Here is a 16,694-nt window from a genome sequence, read left to right as displayed (position 1 = left end):
CGCACCAGCACGTACCTTGAGATCCTCGGGCAGAGGTCTGTTGTCTGTTCCAGAGTCTCGACTGAAAACTAAAGGGGACAGAGCGTTTGCTGTCAGGGCCCCGAGGCTCTGGAACAGCCTGCCCGAGGAAATCAGGTCGGCTGAGTCAGTGAACTCTTTTAAGTCCCTTCTTAAAACATACTTTTATAGGAGAGCTTTTCCCGATCTTATTTGACTTTATTTTATCCCTTTTATTTTATTGTATTTTACTAATTTTATATTAAATTTTCATGCTCTTATCTTTTTTTTGTATTATTCTTTACACTTGTTAAAGCACTTTGTAACTTGTTTTTGAAAAGTGCTCTACAAATAAGGATTATTATTATTATTACTACTGTCCTAGAAATGCAGTTCCGGTCTACTCCGTCTCATAAGGACGCTGAGGGGTCAAATACCAAAGTTTTTCATCCTCAGCACTGCTCCAGTGCTGATAGTTTATTTCTGTTTCTCCATGCCAAAGACCATCCAGATTGTTATCAGTGAAAGGTATGGGGGCGAGGCAAAAGCCAGTCTGGGATGGCATGGGGGTGCATCAGTGCCCACAGCATGGGTGAGTTGCATGTGTGAAGGTACCATTGACGCAGAGGTACACATATATCCTATGTGATTATATTTTTGTACATGATGTTTTTTGAATACCAATATTTCAGTTGGAACTGTGGTGGTGTAAAAGTACAAGGTCTCATGAATTGGTAAATGTACACAGTTACTTTTCACCACAGTGAGTATAAAGTACTGCTGGCCTCTGTGTGGTTGCTACATCATAAACACACTCTTTGGTAAACAAAGTTTTTGCCAACTGACACTGAGGTTTTATGTGATTGGCAGGGTTAGTTGGTAGCCCAAATTACACCTAATTGAAAGAGTCATGAAAAATAATTAATATTTCCAAGCAAAAGAATAGAGAGTGATTTCACAAAACTATGTTAATCACATATATTTGACGTACAGTATACCAAGGAATGTCAAAGCAGTTTGGTGTGTTTAAGCTACAATTTAAACTTAATAATAGATTTGTTTTAATGCACTGCACTGCATCAGACTTTGAATTTTGTGAGACAATTTAAAAGTACTTTCCTTACGGAACCTATTTAATTAAACTAGTTAATGTACAGTAAATATTCCTCTGTTTCCAGCTTCCAGTGGCATAGGTTTGGTTACCTTGTGCTTGAATCCTTGTTTGTTGATGAGATCGATGGAGTTGGCTCCGGTGCCGTGGAACAGTTGCCTCTCATTGTTTTTGTGTTTGTTCTTCACCTCCAGATGTTTCTTCATGAGCTGGTAGATCTGCCACACAGGCCCACCGTCAGGGGGGGTCAAAGGGTACAGATGACCACGGCCCAAGGCCAAGGGGGGGCCCAAGCAAAGGTCTATGGTTGACCCTTAATTGGGATCAAGTTAGACTACTTACTTACTGTCTTTTACAAATAACAAAACTTTTTAGATGTATTTAAATGATAAATAAATGTATTATTATCATTAAAACATATTTCAAACTTGTCATCTCATAACCTGCTTACCCCGCTGTTAGAGTGAAAATGGTATGGTCGAAACATTTGGCCATTCAGATGTGCAGGACCCGTAAGAGCAGCCAAAATAAACAGAGAAGAATAAAATCATAGGGAATCTCTGGCCAAAAAATGTGTTCAGAAGCACCGTGTATGTCTGACAGGTGAAGGTGATGAGCTAACAGGCAGACTAGCAAAACTTTTAAGTAATGTAACACCAGAGCTGCCAACTCTCAGGCGCTGAGCGTGGCCCTCACGCAGTTTTCACATGTTCTAACGCTACACATCGATTTTCTCAGGCAGTGAAAAACAAATGTATAACTGATAATAACGAGTGGGGGCGAGTGAACTCCTCCCAGCTGATGCGATCTCGCGCTGTGAGTCAGTAAATAACTTAAATCTGAGGCGCAGACCTGCTCTGTTTGGGACTGTGAGCTGCACTTTATCTGAGGTACTGAAATGAACATTTGTGGTGAGATTTCTGTCTGATCAAAAGTGTAGTTTAGTAAGTTTTTTTTATCCACCTCCTCCTCTCATCCAGTAGTTCAGTCCCAAACGGTTCTGTGGTCCTGTGTCAAATCAGCAGACTGTTTAAAAATGTTATAAATTCTCATAAATGATGACGTTATTCTCGTAATATTATCACCTTTTTTCTGGACCTGTCAGAGAACACAGATATGTGGGAGAGATTCTGAATGTGCAGAAAGTTATGAACAACAGCAGAAACCTGCTAAAACACACAAGTTAAAGTTCAGTAGCTTCTAACTGAATTAAAATTATTTAATATCATTGAGGTGAGTAAAGGTGCCACAGTCATATTTACAGAAGTTACTTCCCCAAACAAAGACAAAGACATGAGAAAATATTTGCATACACATTTAATGTGTATGCAAATATTAATATATTCATTTGTTAAGTTCTGTGTGTGCAGCATGAAGGGACTACAAACCTTTGTTTCATTATACAGCAGCCTTGTGTTGTATAATGACAAATAAACAACCTTGTAAAAGTTAAACTACAGGAGAAAAGAAATCTATATCTAAAAGCAACACATAGTGCCTGAAAGCTTTACTGCATTATATTCTTATATTTGGAATCATCACCTGCCACCCTTTATATGAATAAAGATTAGTAACACCCACAAGTTCCCTTCTAACAGCCTCATGAAAACTGACCTACAGTAAACACTAGTCAGCAGCACATCACAGGTCAGGGGATACAGCTGCAAATATGGTTACAGTATAATAAGCTATAGATGTGGTAAACCTCTGTTTATATTATTATGATCATTAGTAGTAGTATACTCATACAGTATTTCTGTTTAGTACATAATTTGACCAATACTTTGATTAATGTAGTCCTCAAGATTGAATTTGATAGATAAAGTACGTGTATTTGTTCAAAAAACTGTAGTGACCTTTTGTGCTTTATAATCATACTGAGTAGTTGAATATGTGAGCGTGGCCTGGATGAGTCTATAACACTGAATTTGGAAAAGGTTGTTAGAGACTCCATATATGTCACTATAAGGCTAATGACCAAGAGCTTCTTTGAAATTGCCCGTGTTTGTATTAGAACTAAAGGTGGGTTGATCGAGGTGGTGCTGGATTGGGTTTCAATGAGGGGCCCAGTTTTGAAATGTTGTCCCCCCGTCCAAAATTCCTAACGGCGGGCCTGCTTGGAGGTCCTACTCTGCTCCCTGAACTCCTTCCTCTTTAGTTAGCCTGGAGAAACATGGCAGCACACACACACACATTAGTGCATCACTCCTTCTCTTCATCTCAGTACTCTAAACAACAGACATCAGTACCTATGGGAGAAACAAAGGGCAGCAGTCACCAACACCAACACCAACACCACCAGCAACACCATCTGCAGAGTCAGCGGCCTGACGACCACTACGATGAGAAGAACTGTTGGATCTGATCAAACACATGGATAGTCATTATATCACATCACACCACACACCATCATATGCCATTAAACACAAATTGTAGTGACCTGGAATCTCCCAAAACCACTTCAACATGGAGCTGTGTGATTCTGTCCATCAGTAATCTATTGGTCGAGGCAGATAGCCTCCCACCCGAGCCATGGTTTTGGGAAGGAAGTTTTGCCTCTGTCGCCTAGTGCTGCTCTTGGTGGGAACTGGTGGGTTTCTGTAAATATCATCACAGAGTACGGTCTAGACCTGCTATTTTATGAAAAGTGCTCTGAGATAACTGTTATACTGCTATATAAATAAAATTGAATTATAAATCAACAGATATCTGAACACAGACTCTGGATGCAGGGGACAAGGACTTGTCTGACCAATCATGTTTGAGCGTGCTTTAGCTGCATGCAGGTAAGTAACCTGTATGGATATCAAAAGAGGCAGAACACATCCGTCCAAATGCAGTCTAGCAACCTATCAGGTATCGTCCGACAGTAATTATATATCAATGTCAATATAAATTTTATTTATGTAGCACACTTAACACAACCAAGGTTGACCAAGGTGCTTTACAGGTTAAAAATACAACAATAAAACATTATATGATATATAGTGTTATTAAAATCGCCAGGGATAATAACTGACTTAACTCGAAGGAAATGCCAAAGAAAAAAAATTTGTTTTTAACTGATTTAAAGTCTTTGAGAGTTGGGGCGGTTCTGATATGGACTGGCAGGTTTTTCCACAGGTTAGGGGCAGCTACACCTCGATCGCCTCTGGTTTTAAGTCTGCTTCTGGGTACCTCCAGGAGGAGGAGATTGGCAGATCTCGGCACTCTAGCTGGAGTGTGAACGCGAAGAAGCTCCGTTAGGTAAAACAGAGCCAATCCATTAAGACATTTAAAAGTTTGAAGTAAGATTTTAAAATCAATCCTGTACTTAACAGGAAGTCAGTGGATGGAGCACAACACAGATGTGATGTGGTCTCTCTTTTTCTTTCTTGTCAGGAGGGAGGCAGCAGCATTTTGGACTAACTGTAGGCGTTGAATGGATGACATGTCTAAGGAGTTATAGTAGTCAAGACAGGAAGTTATGAAGTCGTTGATCACCCTCTCAAAATTTTTAGGAGGGAGATAGGCCTTTACTTATATAGTATATAGCTATAGTTCTCAGCTGGAAGAAGAAAGATCTAACAGTGGCGGATATCTCTTTATCAAATTTAATCGCACTGTCCAATACAAGACACAGATTCCTCACAGTTGAGCGATTATTTAAAGTTAAAGGGCCGAGAGAATACACATCAAGCAGTTCATCCATGTTCATCCATGTTTTGATTCATCCATGTTTTGATGTCCTTCATACAGTCAGGCAGCGGCTGTAGTAGTTTTTACATTCATGGCAAATAAATTAGTACATCATCTGCAAAACAGTTGAAAGAGACCTACTTCTCAAAAATGAAACCCAGGGGAAGCATATATCAAGAAGAAAAGATAGGGCCTAAGACAGAACCTTGAGGTATACCACAAGTAAATGGTGCCGGTCTCAGAGGAATAATCACCGAGGTGGATAAAGAAACTCCATTCTGTTAGGTAGGATTGAAACCACCTAAGTGCAGTTTCTTAAATTCCTACACAGTTTTCCAACCGTGACAAGAGGATTGAGTGGTCAACAGTATCAAAGGCAGCAATGAGGTCTAAGAGCACTAGGACGGCAGAGACTCCTGAGTCAACAGTTAAAATCAAGTTTCAGTGGAACTTTTTATAAACTATCCATCCATTTATCCATCCATCATCAACCGCTTACCCTGCGCACAGGGTCGAAAAGGAACTACAGAGTCCAAGATAGTTTAGAGTCCAAGAGTATTTAAATGAGGGTTTAGCATGTTTTAATGGTTTCCGGCATGCAGAGTCGGGAGGGAAAGCAGCCACTGCGTAAAAACCTTGGTTTGTTTAATTCAGTGCGTCCAGAGTATGTGGAAATCATATGTACCTGCCCATCCTACCTAAGATTGCACAAAAGTTCTTTGGACAACACACCTGAAAAACACCAGAAAAACAATTGAAGGCCTCTGGTTAAATTTCCTGTGTTTTTTCATATCGCAATATACATCGCATTGCAATGTCAGTTTTTACCAAAGTTTTTGTGCAGCCCTAATGGAAACAGATTTTTCAACTGCTCTGCTTCAGCTTACCTGAGACAGTGAGAGACAGCCGACGGCTCTCAGAGGAGAGGTCATGAGGAAAACCATGGACGTGATAAAAACAGCTGTAGTTTCCTTGGTGGGCGGGCTCTGCAGCAGGAAACAGGAAATGATCAGTGTGATTGACAGCTGGCTGGGTGTAGTTGTGTGATGCGTTGGAGGAGGTGAAGGCGAGCTGGAAGGAGCCTCCTGGGTACTGTGGCTGGATGGAGCAGCTGATGGTGAAGGTGGAGCCCCTGGACACCTGAAACCGCTGCTGCTGGGCCTCGGAGACCCCGTCCCCGGAGGAGGACACAGAGATGTTGGGCTGAAGCAGCAGGTCTGTCAACACACAGATCATGAAAGGTCACATTCACCCTTCACAAAACAGAAGATGAATAAAAGTCCCTGTTTTTCCCCACCAGAAACTAAAGTTCATCCAGTTTGTTGCACAGTGAGTCTACGTTGGAGAGAAATTATGCCGGTAGCGGTGTGTGGAGTCCCCTACGGCAAAGACACAAAAGTGACCCAGCTCGTTTTCCTCTCCTGCGGCGCTTCACCGGACAAACAACAGCGAGAGAACCCTTCACCAAATGTCCAATAAGTCCACTGATGACGCGAGAAAAGTGGGAACTAAATCCGTTGGAGTTGTTCCCCTGATGTTCATGAGCTCTTCTCTGGTGAAAGAGCACCGGGAAAACCGAATTAACACACAAAAACAAAACAAAGCCCACCTAACACCGAGGCCGCTATACCCAGCGCCATCTTGGTCAGAACATCTTGACCATCTGGTGACGGCGCAGCAAGACGGTGCAGCAAGATCAATCTGGAGCTTAACGCTCTGAATACAGTGGAGATGGTAGTGGATTTTAGAAAGAGCACAGCCAAACACCCCCTCATCATACTGTGTGACTCCCCAGTCGACACTGAGGACTCCTTCTACTTCCTGGGCATCATCTCCCAGGACCTCAAGTGGGAGCTGAACATCACCTCCCTCACCAAGAAGGCCCAGCAGAGGATGTACTTCCTGCGGCAGCTGAAGAAGTTCAGCCTGCAAAAGACAATGACGGTGCACTTCTACACCGCCATCTTTTAGTCCATCCTCACCTCCTCCATCACCATCTGGTACAAACGTATCATTTGCTCTGCAGAGAAGGTGATTGGCTGCAACCTTCCATCACTTCAGGACCTGTACGCCTCCAGGACTCTGAGGTGAGCAGGAAAGATTGCAGCTGACTCCTCCCAACCTGGACACAAACTGTTTCAGACTCTGTTTCAGACTGGTCCATCAGGACAAAAACCCCTCGCCACAAAAACAACTTCTTCCCATCTGCAGCCAGCCTCATTAACAAGGCCCATGTCCCTCACTGACACTACTCCTGTAGTAGCTCAGTCTAATACTGAGGGCTACTGAGGTGGTTTAGCCCAGGAGTGCCCTGGCTGACGCGCTGTACCCTTGTCTTTCTGTTACTGTACTGTATCGTTTAAGAATCTCCAGGCTTTGTTGTGTTGCTGGTAAATAAGTTTATTTGTTTTACCATGCAGAGTAAAATGTCCATTTAGCCTATCCAGTTTCAACGGCAAAACCATATCCATACATACCATAGAGTATCAAACAAAAGATTTCAGCGCCAATGCGCCACAGCGGTCAAAAACCCTTTGCCCTTCCGGGTCAAAAACACCTGCCTCCAACAGTTTGGATGCTACCTATATAACCTTGACCCCAGGTAATATTAGAGCGACACCCAATGCACAAACAAGACACAACACCCAATATCTAAATGCACAAAACACCAAACTTGTCTCCTACAACTCCCTTTCAAATAATACAAATGGATCTGCCATTTATATTACTATTTCATATCTCACACAGCCTGCCATTTTGCACATACTTATTGATGTTTGCTTTTTTTTTTGGAAGCTTCCAGAAACAAGCCCACCTCTCTACTCTTTATGATGTCATTGGCCTGGAGAACTTTACAGTTCAGTCCAATGAAAACCACTGAGACACTGAGACAGAGGAGAGGACACACTGGAGACATTACTGTCATAGATGATGTCACTGATGGGCTTACCTGAGCAGGTGAGATCCAGGATGGAGGAAGAGGAAGCTGATCTTACACACTCCCTCAGAGCAGATCCAGACTGTACACAGTCAGACCAGATCCACCACACAGGTCTGTCTAAGGACTGGTTTCTCCGTCTTACAGAAACAGCAGAGCCACAGTCCAGCTCTCTACAGGCCACAGCTGCTTCCTTCAGAGTCCAGTCAAAGTAAGTCCCTGGTCTCCAGTCTCCCTGATGTTTCAGCTCCAGTGTTCCTGCACAGCGACTGGCTCCTCCCACCAACCTGACAGGCTCTGAACATAAACCAGAGAGTCATCAGTAAAACAATAAAGTGAGTTTCATCAGAACAGAAAGGAACCAAATCAAAGCTGCAGCTCCTCTTCTACCTGAGCAGGTGAGTCCAACAGCTTTTCCAGGTGAGCAGGTGTTTCTAGCTGAGCCTGAGCTTCTACAGTCCAGGAGAGCAGACTCATGGCCTCCACACTGGAACTCTTTGGTCCACATCGGAGCCTCCACTTCTCCATAGAGCGCCCCCTGGAGGCCTGAAGGAGCCCCACAGCCGAGCTCCCTACAGACCACCTCTGCATCCTGCTGGTCAAAGTCAGCTTCACACACTGAGGACCACCTCTGTTTAGACTGGTTAGACTGGTTAGACTTCACCTCCAGTCTGCCTGAGCACAGACTAGTCCCGCCCACCAGCCTGACAGAGTCTGGAGAGATAATAGAAGATGAAATAGAGATAAAGACACAAACAACAGCACAACATCATCTGCAGATGTCTCTGTTCTGTTTCCTCTGCTCAAGAACTCCACGATCTTTGCTCTCCACACAAACAAGTTCAACACTTTTTATTCTGTCTTAATGTTTTAAGAAGATCTGTAACCCTCTTTAGAACATGCTCAACCAATTGTAACAGGTATAGGGCCTGGACGCTCTCCTCACATTTCTGTAAATATTTGATTATATATTTTATGTAAAGTAGTGAGTGTGCAGCTTGTATAACAGTGTAAATTTGCTGTCCCCTCAAAATTACACATCACACAGCCGTTAATGTCAGAATCAGAATCAGAAGGAGCTTTACTGCCAAGTAGTGTTTTACACATGCGAGGAATTTGCTTTGGTGGTAAGTTTCTACACGTAGGAAAACATATAGTTGACATAAATAAATATAAAAAAAAAAATATATATATATATATATATGGAATAGACAATCTAAGTTATATAAGAATAATAAAAAGAACAGAGATAATAATAAAAAATAATACAACTATTTGCAGAAAAAGAACAGCGTTGCAGATATTTACATGTGCATTATTCCAGGTTTGTGTTGTGCAGACGTATTGCAAAGTAAGGGAATATTGTGTACATTAATATATAAATTGACGATGTAAAAATGTACAACAGCAAAGATCTACAAATATGTGCAATGTGGCAGGTTTGTGCATGAAATTAAATAATAATCACACGTGCAGAGACATTTGTATTATTTGCAAGGAGGGACTGTGAGTGGGGGACCCGGGCCTTGTTAATGAGGCAAGCTGCAGACGCGAAGAAACTGTTTTTTGGCGAGAGGTTTTGGTCCTGATGGACCGCAGCCTCCTGCCAAAGGGGAGAGTCTGAAACAGTTTGTGTCCAGGGTGGGAGGGGTCAGCCACAATCTTTCCTGCTCACTTCAGAGTCCTGGAGGCGTGCAGGTCCTGAAGTGATGAAAGGTTGCAGCCAATCACCTTCTGCGCAGAGCGAATGATGCGCTGCAGCCTGCCCTTGTCACTGGCAGTGGCAGCAACCAGATGGTGATGGAGGAGGTGTCGATGGACTCAATGATGGCGGTGTGGAAGTGCACCATCATTGTCTTTGGCAGGCGTAACTTCTTCAGCTGCTGCAGGAAGGAATCCTCTGCTGGGCCTATTTTGGGCCCTTTTCACCGTCTAAACCACTGGCAACAAAAGTGAGTACACCCCTAGTAAAAATGTCAAAATTAGTCCCAATTAGCCATTTTCCCTCCCTGGTGTCATGTGACTCATTAATGTTACAAGGTCTCTGAGCTGCAGCACAGTGGCCAAGACCATACAGGGGTTCAACAGGACAGGTTCCACTAGGCCTGACCATGGTTGAGTTTAGTGCACATGCTCAGCGTCAAATCCAGAGGTTTTCTTTGGGAAATAGACGTATGAGTGCTGCCAGCATTGCTGCAGAGATTGAAGGGGTGGGGGGGTCAGCCTGTCCGTGCTCGGACCACACGCCGCACACTCCATCAAATTGGTCTGCATGGCTATTGTCCCAGAAGGAAGCCTCTTCTAAAGATGCACAAGAAACCCCCCAATCAGTTTGCTGAAGACAAGCAGACTAAGGACATGGATTACTGGAACCATGTCCTGTGGTCTGATGAGACCAAGATAAACTTATTTGGTTCAGATGGTGTCAAGCGTGTGTGGTGGCATCCAAGTAAGGAGGACAAAGACAAGTGTGTCTTGCCTACAGTCAAGCATGGTGGTGGGAGTGTCCTGGTCTGAGGCTGCATGAGTGCTGCTGGCAGTGGGGAGCTACAGTTCATTGAGGGAACCATGAAAGCCAACATGTACTGTGACAGACTGAAGCAGAGCATGACTCCCTAGCTTCGAAGACTGGGCCGCAGGGCAGTATTCCAACAAGATAACGACCCCAAACACACCTCCAAGACAACCACTACCTTGCTAAAGAAGCTGAGGGTAAAGGTGATGGACTGGCCAATGTTACGCCCAGCTTGTTGAAGAGCATAACAAAGAGGGAGGTCCACACAGAAAACAGTTTAAATGAACAAAAGGATTTATTAAAGATAACTCAACTTACAATTAACTCAAAACAGAATTAAACTCAAATTTAACATACTCAAAAACAACCAAAAGAAAAAGGAGCTCCTGAAAGGCACCTGCTTTCCAGGAGGGAGAGCCGGAGGAAGAGAGAGCCATCTTGGATTCATCATGGCTTCTAATGAATTGAACAAACGGCCGCAATCACTGACGAGGTGTGTGTGTCCAACCGAACAGGAAGAAAGGCCTGGAAAAAACAGAAGAGAGAGATGGCCAACACCACACAGTCCTAAGGCCCCAGGCCGTCACACCAAGCATGTCTCCAGACCTAAACCCTATTGAGCATCTGTGGGGAATCCTCAAATGGAAGGTGGAGGAGCGCAAGGTTTCTAACATCCACCAGCTCTGTGATGTCGTCATGGAGGAGTGGAAGAGGACTCCAGTGGCAACATGTGAAGCTCTGGTGAACTCCATGCCCAAGAGGGTTAAAGAGGTTATATTATGCTCATTTTCGGTTCATCATCTTATTTAGGGGTTGTACCAGAACAGGTTTACATGGTATTATTTTCCAAAAACACAACTGACATTGCTGCAGCTCTTCTTTTCACCCTGTGTATTTTATCTATAGAGTGATGCATCTTGCCTCTACATGATCTTTATTGGGAATTGCACATGCGCAGTTCTTAGTTGAGGGCTACTAGCCAATCAGATACACAGTAGGGCGGGTCAAGAGGTTGCGAGAAGCCGTTAAACACAGCTTTGGTTCAGCTATATATGTTCCCCTTACCAGTGTGGTGTCCGAACAATAATGCTGCGATGATGTGTTGAGAAGAAACCCCGCTTGACACTGTTCTTGATCATAAACGTTTATTAAATCGAAGAGTTCAGCATCAATTACAAGCTCTGCAGCAGCTTGCAGAGTGACCCAGCCCGATGACCACTCTGTCTCTCTATACATCAAACATAGCTTATATAGGACATGTTTAGGTATCTGTTAGGTACCATAGAAGGGTCCAGTACAATCTTGAGGTAACAGAACAAGGGGTTAGAGGTCAAATTCTATAGAAGTTTCAGTCCCTACATAACCACCAATCACTGCTCTCCCCGTAGAAGGTCACTGACCCTCTGTCCTGCTGACACAGTGCTATTTTGAACTTTTATGAGTCAAATGCATTAGTATTGGATACTACACCAGCTTGGCAACATGGACTGGAGCAAGAGTTTCAGAGTGGTGAGTTATTAATCTGTAACAAATGTATCTTTCATCCATAAAGTTGTACCTGAGCTCTTTCTCTACATCACAGGAACAACTTTCTGTCCACTGACTGCCTGGAGGGTAGCTAGTGTTTGGAAGTGAGAGGAGAGGCAGCAGGCGGACATCTTGTCACTGTGCGCTGCAGCTCAGTGTTTTTCCACCACTTTTCTTTTGAGGGTGTGTTGGACTAGCCGCTTGGCGAGCATTATGACAAGCATAAAGGTAAATGGCTGGGCTACAAGCTGTTTTCAGGCAATTCAGAGCATTGTTTTCTTTACAGTTGTGTCATTCAAAGAACGTTTCGTTCATTTGACCTAATCAGGAGGAACGAGTAGTCTGAGGGAGTATTTTGTTCATTTTCACACATGCGTGAATAGTTTTGGACTCGTTCACTCGTCACACGGCAGCTGCATGGGGTCTGTCAGCCCTGCGAGCAGAACTGATTATTTCACGACTCTCAGCTGTGGGTCTCTGGGTTTGAGTCGTTCATTTGTCCCGTAACAGCTCGGCTACTGTGCAGCAGGAATGAACTAATCGTTCAGCTCTCACATAGGTTCTCCTCATAGTCTGTCTTCACTCGGCAGGCTGAGTTGCTGCCAGCGCAGGAGAATGAGAGGCCAGGCGGTTGTCAGGTAACAGTCACAAAACTGACATTATATATTTATTTTGTTAATTATGTGACATTTAATAAAACATAACGTTATTACAAAGCAGTGATGTTGTCCTAAAGTTTTAACACAGCAGTACAATAACTTTAGTCCTGCTAGTGTTTACATCTAACAGCTGATGAGAGTTGTTCTGGGTCCGCTCCACTTCACTCTCCTGACAGGGTTCTACCGGGAGCCGAATTACCAAAACAAATGGACCCGGATATTAAAACACAGCCACATAGGCTGAATAGGTGATCCGGTCCGCCAGAGAAAACAACGTAACCTTTCCTTTTATTTATCAACAGAGGCGTGCTGTTGTTCCACTCTCTTGACTGGTGAACAACCTGGCAGTGTTTGAGAGCGATGTGGTCATGTTTGTTTCTCTCTGTCTCAGAATCTGGAACTGATGTGGCCCATTCTGCGTCCAGACCCGCCAAACTGCTGTGTTTATATTATGTATTTATTTCTTTGTTCCTCTCTCTGTGCTGGAGTTCTCCTAAACTCTTGGTGGCTTTATCTAGATTATTATTAAATTGATTGAATTTTAATGAGTGTGTTTTATTCTTATAGTGTGACAAGCCTATTACTTTGATGTTAATATATAGATCTTAGTCATGGATAGGGACGTTAGGCTACTGTATTAATGAGCACTTTAGGGATATAATGATAGTAATTATAATTATATACATATATATGGCTGGTCTGGTTGTATACTTTGTCAATTAAAACAAGCCAGGCAGCCTTCTGTGTTTGAGTCTTTAATCGCCCATCAGAGGGCTGCAGTGCTGCAATAACCAACCTAGTTCAAATGAACAAAAAAAGATTAGTTCATTTTAATGAACGAGATTTAATGACTCAAGTCCGTCAGAAGAGTGACTTTTCCCATCACTAGTTTTCTATGGGAGATAGGAACTTCCTTTGGGGTGGACTTTAGGCTCTTTCACTTTGCAAACCTGCACAAAAAAAATATATAAATCATTAAAAGGACAGGAAAAAACGCCAAAAAGCACAATATGTCCTCTTTAAAGGCTTTCCTGGAAAATAATGGTGGACACACAAAATATTGACACTTGGGCTCAGTTTGGACATTTTCACTTAGGTGTCCTCCCTTTTGTTGCCAGCGGTTTAGACATTAATGGCTGTGTGATGTGTTATTTTGAGGGGACAGCAAACTTACACTGTTATACAAGCTGTACACTCACTACTTTTCATTGTAGCAAAGTGCCATTTCTTCAGTGTTCTCACATGAAAAGATATCAAATATTTACAAAAATGTGAGTGGTGTCCTCAATTTTGTGAGATACTGTATGTATTTTGATGAATTCCGCACCTGATTAACAGAGGCAGCAGCTCAGCAGCTACTAGAGATAGTCTGCTGCCATTCTTGCTGGTGAGTGTGTGTCAACCTGGGTACATTACTGTCATAGATGATGTCATAGATGATGTCACGGATCGGCTCACCTGAGCAGGTGAGATCCAGGATGGAGGAAGAGGAAAATGATATCACACAATCCCTCAGAGCAGATCCAGACTGAACACAGTCAGACCTGATCGACCACACAGGTCTGTCTGAGGACTCCTTTCCCTCTCCTATAGAAACAGCAGATCCACATTTCAGCTCTCTACAGACAACAGCCGCTTCCTTCAGGGTCCAGACAGAGTCAGAGTATCTCAATGGTCTCCAGTCTCCCTGATATTTCAGCTCCAGTTTTCCTGCACAGCGACTGGCTCCTCCCACCAACCTGACAGGCTCTGAACAGAAACAAGAGAGTCATCAGTAAAGAAGTGAATTCAAGAGACTAAACTAAAACGTGGCTGCTGATTCTGCTTCTGTGATTCTTTCTGTCTTTACCTGTTGAGGTGTTTTGTCCTTCAGCCTGAAGTCCTGTGATTGGAGCACAGCCGTGGACAGAAAAAACACTCAGGTTGTTTTGTAAAGAACTTTCCATCAGTTCAGAAACATCTCAGTGAACTCACTCTGGAGTCATTTTACCAGTTTACTGTAGGTGAGATGAACATGTGGATACACAGAACAGCAGCCAGCAGACTGGTTTATATAGAGTTAAAGGAAAAGCTCAGCATCCAGTGAAGTATGCTCGCTCTGCTCCACTTCATCAGGATGGAAATCAGTATGTGGATTTATGCAAGGAGAGCTGCACAAACACAAGTCAATAACTCAAAGCTGCTTGAATCTGCTGCTACGAGACAAAAAAGAAAAACACAGCAACAAAATAATAATTAAATAAAGCAGAATTTTATTATTATTATTATTTATTTTATTATTTATTTTATTTCCTGGGAAGAGGAAGGAGAGAGAGGACAGGGGTTTTGATCAGGGAGGCTTGATAATAATTCCAATAAAAAAATAAACTAAAAAAACAAAAACATTTAGGTGAAATAAAAATAATTAAATAACCTACTAAATAAATAAAAAACGAAATGTCTCGATCAAAAACTACAACTAACTTTTTATTCACGGTCGTAGTTTAACACCAGTGTAGGCAGTCTGAGTTGTCAACCCTGAGTTTGCTTGATAACCCTGAGTTTACTCTGAGTAGGTTGAACTCTCTTCATAGTACAGGCCAGTGGTCTGCAAAAAACAACATGGGGTTAGGGTTAGCCATTCAGAGGCAGAGTGGGGGCCAGGACACGTGGTGGAAAAAACACATTCCAGTTTGTAAATTTTTCCTGGCTGCCAGAACCCAATATCTGTTCAACCTGTTGCTCTCCCGTGTTATCCCTACTGACATAGAAACTGTCACATACTTTATATACATTGTACACAGTAACTGAGTAGAGTTCAATACTACCCCATTAATGCAACAGATTCTGCTCATTTTACAGCTCTAGATGCAGTTTGGTTTGATCTGGTTTCACTCTGTAACAAACACATAACACAGCAAAGGTAACTAAGTTGGGAGGTTTATCTAATGTGACTACAAAGTTAGCATTAGCGCTGACAGCCTTGGAACAATTCCACATCACTCAGGAAACAGGAAACAGAGTGTTTTCCTGTTTCCTGAATGTTTCCTTTCTGCAGACATTTAAAGAATGCATAAAAAAACACCAGTTCTCCCCTTTATTAATTTCACTTTTACAATCTGAAACTATGTTTTGAAGAATCTTTAGAATTTCTGGAAAAGTGTAGTCCAGATTTGACAGTTATGGTCTTAGTGGTTTTACTCTGGACCTGGTCAAATGTGGGTTAGCCTACAAAAAATGTTCCATAGAGGATCGGTCACTCAGCAAATTAAGTCAGTTTCCTCTATCTTTCCCCTTTTCTGTTGAAACAAAAGCTAAATTCATTTATTCATAGTCCTACCTGAGCTCCACAGCAGCAGCAGCACCAACAAGTGATCCATGTCCAGGTAGACCGTCTCACTGCCGTCTTCCTGCTCTCTGCTCTGATCATCACACATGCTGCTCTCAGTGAATCTGCCTACAGGAAGAGGTGGAGGTTCACTGCAGCTGCATGTTTCACCCGTAGATTAGTTCTTATACCGGTGTCCAGCAGCAGAGGCTTCAGAGCCTTGGGGATGTTTTTTGGAAAACCCCAAATTAAAAAAAAAGATTTAAAAAACAAAACAATGTACGAAAAAACATAGCAGATCGTTATATCTTTCATTGGAACACTATGTAAATAATGGAATCAGAGTGTACCCCGCCTTTTGCCCGATGTCAGCTGGGATTGGCTCCAGCCCCCCGCGACCCTGTACGCAGGATAAGTGGTTGATGATGGCTAGATGATTATATCTTTTCAAGTGACAAAACTGAAGAAGTGACGCTACAATGTAAATTATTGAGCGTACAGCTTGTATTACAGTGTAAATTTGCTGTCCCCTCAAAATAACACATCACTCACTGTATGGCCTTGGCCACGGTGCTGCAGCTTAGTTTCTTGGCAGTCTTCTTATAGCCTCGGCCATCTTTATGTAGAGCAACCATTCTTTTTTTCAGATCCTCAGAGTTCTTTGCTATGAGGTGCCATGTTGAACTTTCAGTGACCAGTATCAGGGAGTGTGAGAGGGATAACACCAAATTTAACACACCTTTTCCCCATTCACACCTGAGACCTTAAAACGACTCAAATCACACCGGGGAGGGAACATGGCTAATTAGGCCCCATTTGGACATTTTCACTTATTAAGTCTTCAGTGTCACATGAAAAAATAAAACCAAATGTTCACAGAAATGTGAGGGGTGTACTCTCTTTTGTCAGATACTGTACATTGAATAGATGCAGACTGCATTAACTGTTAGACATGTCTTACA

The 16,694-nt window shown here is 42.8% G+C and overlaps 1 protein-coding gene and 1 long non-coding RNA gene across 2 annotated transcripts in view; one reads left to right on the top strand and one right to left on the bottom strand.

Moving 5' to 3' along the window:
* LOC123960229 overlaps positions 1-1,440 on the top strand; it is a 24,296-nt gene extending 22,856 nt beyond the window's left edge. Inside the window, exon 4 of the long non-coding RNA XR_006822476.1 lies at positions 1,303-1,440. This is a non-coding gene — a long non-coding RNA (uncharacterized LOC123960229). The remainder of the gene's footprint in view (positions 1-1,302) is intronic.
* LOC123960356 (scavenger receptor cysteine-rich type 1 protein M130-like) overlaps positions 1-16,331 on the bottom strand; it is a 549,618-nt gene extending 533,287 nt beyond the window's left edge. The window contains exons 1-5 of the mRNA XM_046035038.1: positions 16,285-16,331; positions 15,745-15,861; positions 14,275-14,307; positions 13,884-14,174; positions 8,115-8,438 (exon numbers count right to left, since the gene is read on the bottom strand). Of these exons, the coding sequence (XP_045890994.1) occupies positions 8,115-8,438; positions 13,884-14,174; positions 14,275-14,307; positions 15,745-15,841 (745 nt within the window). The 5' untranslated portion in view covers positions 15,842-15,861; positions 16,285-16,331. The remainder of the gene's footprint in view (positions 1-8,114; positions 8,439-13,883; positions 14,175-14,274; positions 14,308-15,744; positions 15,862-16,284) is intronic.
* Between the last annotated feature and the right edge of the window lie 363 nt (positions 16,332-16,694).

This window comes from Micropterus dolomieu, linkage group LG21, assembly GCF_021292245.1.
Source record: "Micropterus dolomieu isolate WLL.071019.BEF.003 ecotype Adirondacks linkage group LG21, ASM2129224v1, whole genome shotgun sequence".
NCBI lineage: Eukaryota > Metazoa > Chordata > Actinopteri > Centrarchiformes > Centrarchidae > Micropterus > Micropterus dolomieu.
The sequence above is the reverse complement of the archived record's forward strand: the minus strand, read 5'-3'. Positions and strand labels throughout refer to the sequence as shown.